We start from the raw sequence: 1208 nt of genomic DNA on the forward strand, positions 1-1208 counted from the left end.
AACTTAAAACATTATAGTTTACATTTATTCACCAATTAATTGAGTACACCTAAACTACATCCTACCTAAACTACATCCATAATGAATTGTATATATAATCAAGAGTTTAGATTTCTTTAAATTGGCAGGAAAGCTCAGACACTTGTGCATCATTCAGAATGCAGAATAATTTTTAACTCCAGTCTTTTATAGTAAACCAAAAATCAAACTCACTGTCGTCGAGTTGTTCCTGACTCATAGGGACCCTCCTTGGGTTTCTGAGGCAGTATCTCTACAGAAGTGGATTGCCCAATCTTCCTTCTGAGGAGTAGCTTGTGGGTTTGAACCACCAGCCTTCAGGTTAGCAGTCAAATGCCTTAGGCACTACACCACCAGAGCTCCTGGTCTTTTTGGACAGCAGTTGTTGCTGGTATACTGACCTTGTATCCAGCAATCTTGATAAATTCACGTATTAATTCTAAAGGTATGTATGTTTAAAAATTTTTCTGCATACAGGTCATATAATGGTAGTTTTTCCTTTCCAATCATTTTATTTCTTTTTCTTGTCTTACTGTTCTGGTTAAGATCTTTGGTACAATATGTAGAATTGGTATGCAATTAATAGAATAGGTAGAGTGCATCAGAAGTTTCTCATTACTGATCTCAGAAAGAAAATTCTCAGGGTTTCATCATTGAGTATTACATTTGCTGTAAGAGTTTGGTGAATAATTTTTGTCAGATTAAGGAAGTTTCTTTCTAATCCTAGTTTGCTCAGTTTTTTCCCATGAGTATGACTTGAACTTTGCTAAATGTTTATTCTGAACATACTGATCTACTGAGTTTCTCATATAGTTAAATTGATAGCTTTCTGAAATGTTAAACTGCTGATTCATCCTAGAATAAATCTTACTTAAACCAAAACTCACTTCCAATGAGTCAGTGCAGACTCATAGCAACCCACATTTGGGTTTTGAAGGCTGTAATCCTTATGGCAGCAGACTACCTCATCTTTCTTCCACAGAGTAGCTGGTGGTTAGCAGCCAAACGCCTTAACAACTCATTCACTTAAATCCTTATATTAGTTGTGATATATAACCTTTTAGTGTATCAGTAGAATTGATTTGATATATTTTTTTCTTTTTTAATTGTGATTTGGGTGAAAGTTTACAGAGCAAATTCACTTTCTGTACAGCAGTTCACACACACTTTGTTTCATGACATTGACTACA

At 34.9% G+C, this 1208-nt stretch overlaps 1 protein-coding gene across 1 annotated transcript in view; it reads left to right on the plus strand.

The window, feature by feature from the left end:
* The window catches only part of RADX (RPA1 related single stranded DNA binding protein, X-linked), a 77882-nt gene that overhangs the window by 28765 nt on the left and 47909 nt on the right, over nucleotides 1-1208 (plus strand). The window contains exon 11 of the mRNA XM_042782483.1: nucleotides 496-506. Within this exon, the coding sequence (XP_042638417.1) occupies nucleotides 496-506 (11 nt within the window). The remainder of the gene's footprint in view (nucleotides 1-495; nucleotides 507-1208) is intronic.

Source organism: Orycteropus afer, unplaced genomic scaffold (assembly GCF_000298275.1).
Source record: "Orycteropus afer afer isolate SDZICR_OR568_19922 unplaced genomic scaffold, OryAfe1.0 scaffold00336, whole genome shotgun sequence".
Classification (NCBI taxonomy): domain Eukaryota; kingdom Metazoa; phylum Chordata; class Mammalia; order Tubulidentata; family Orycteropodidae; genus Orycteropus; species Orycteropus afer.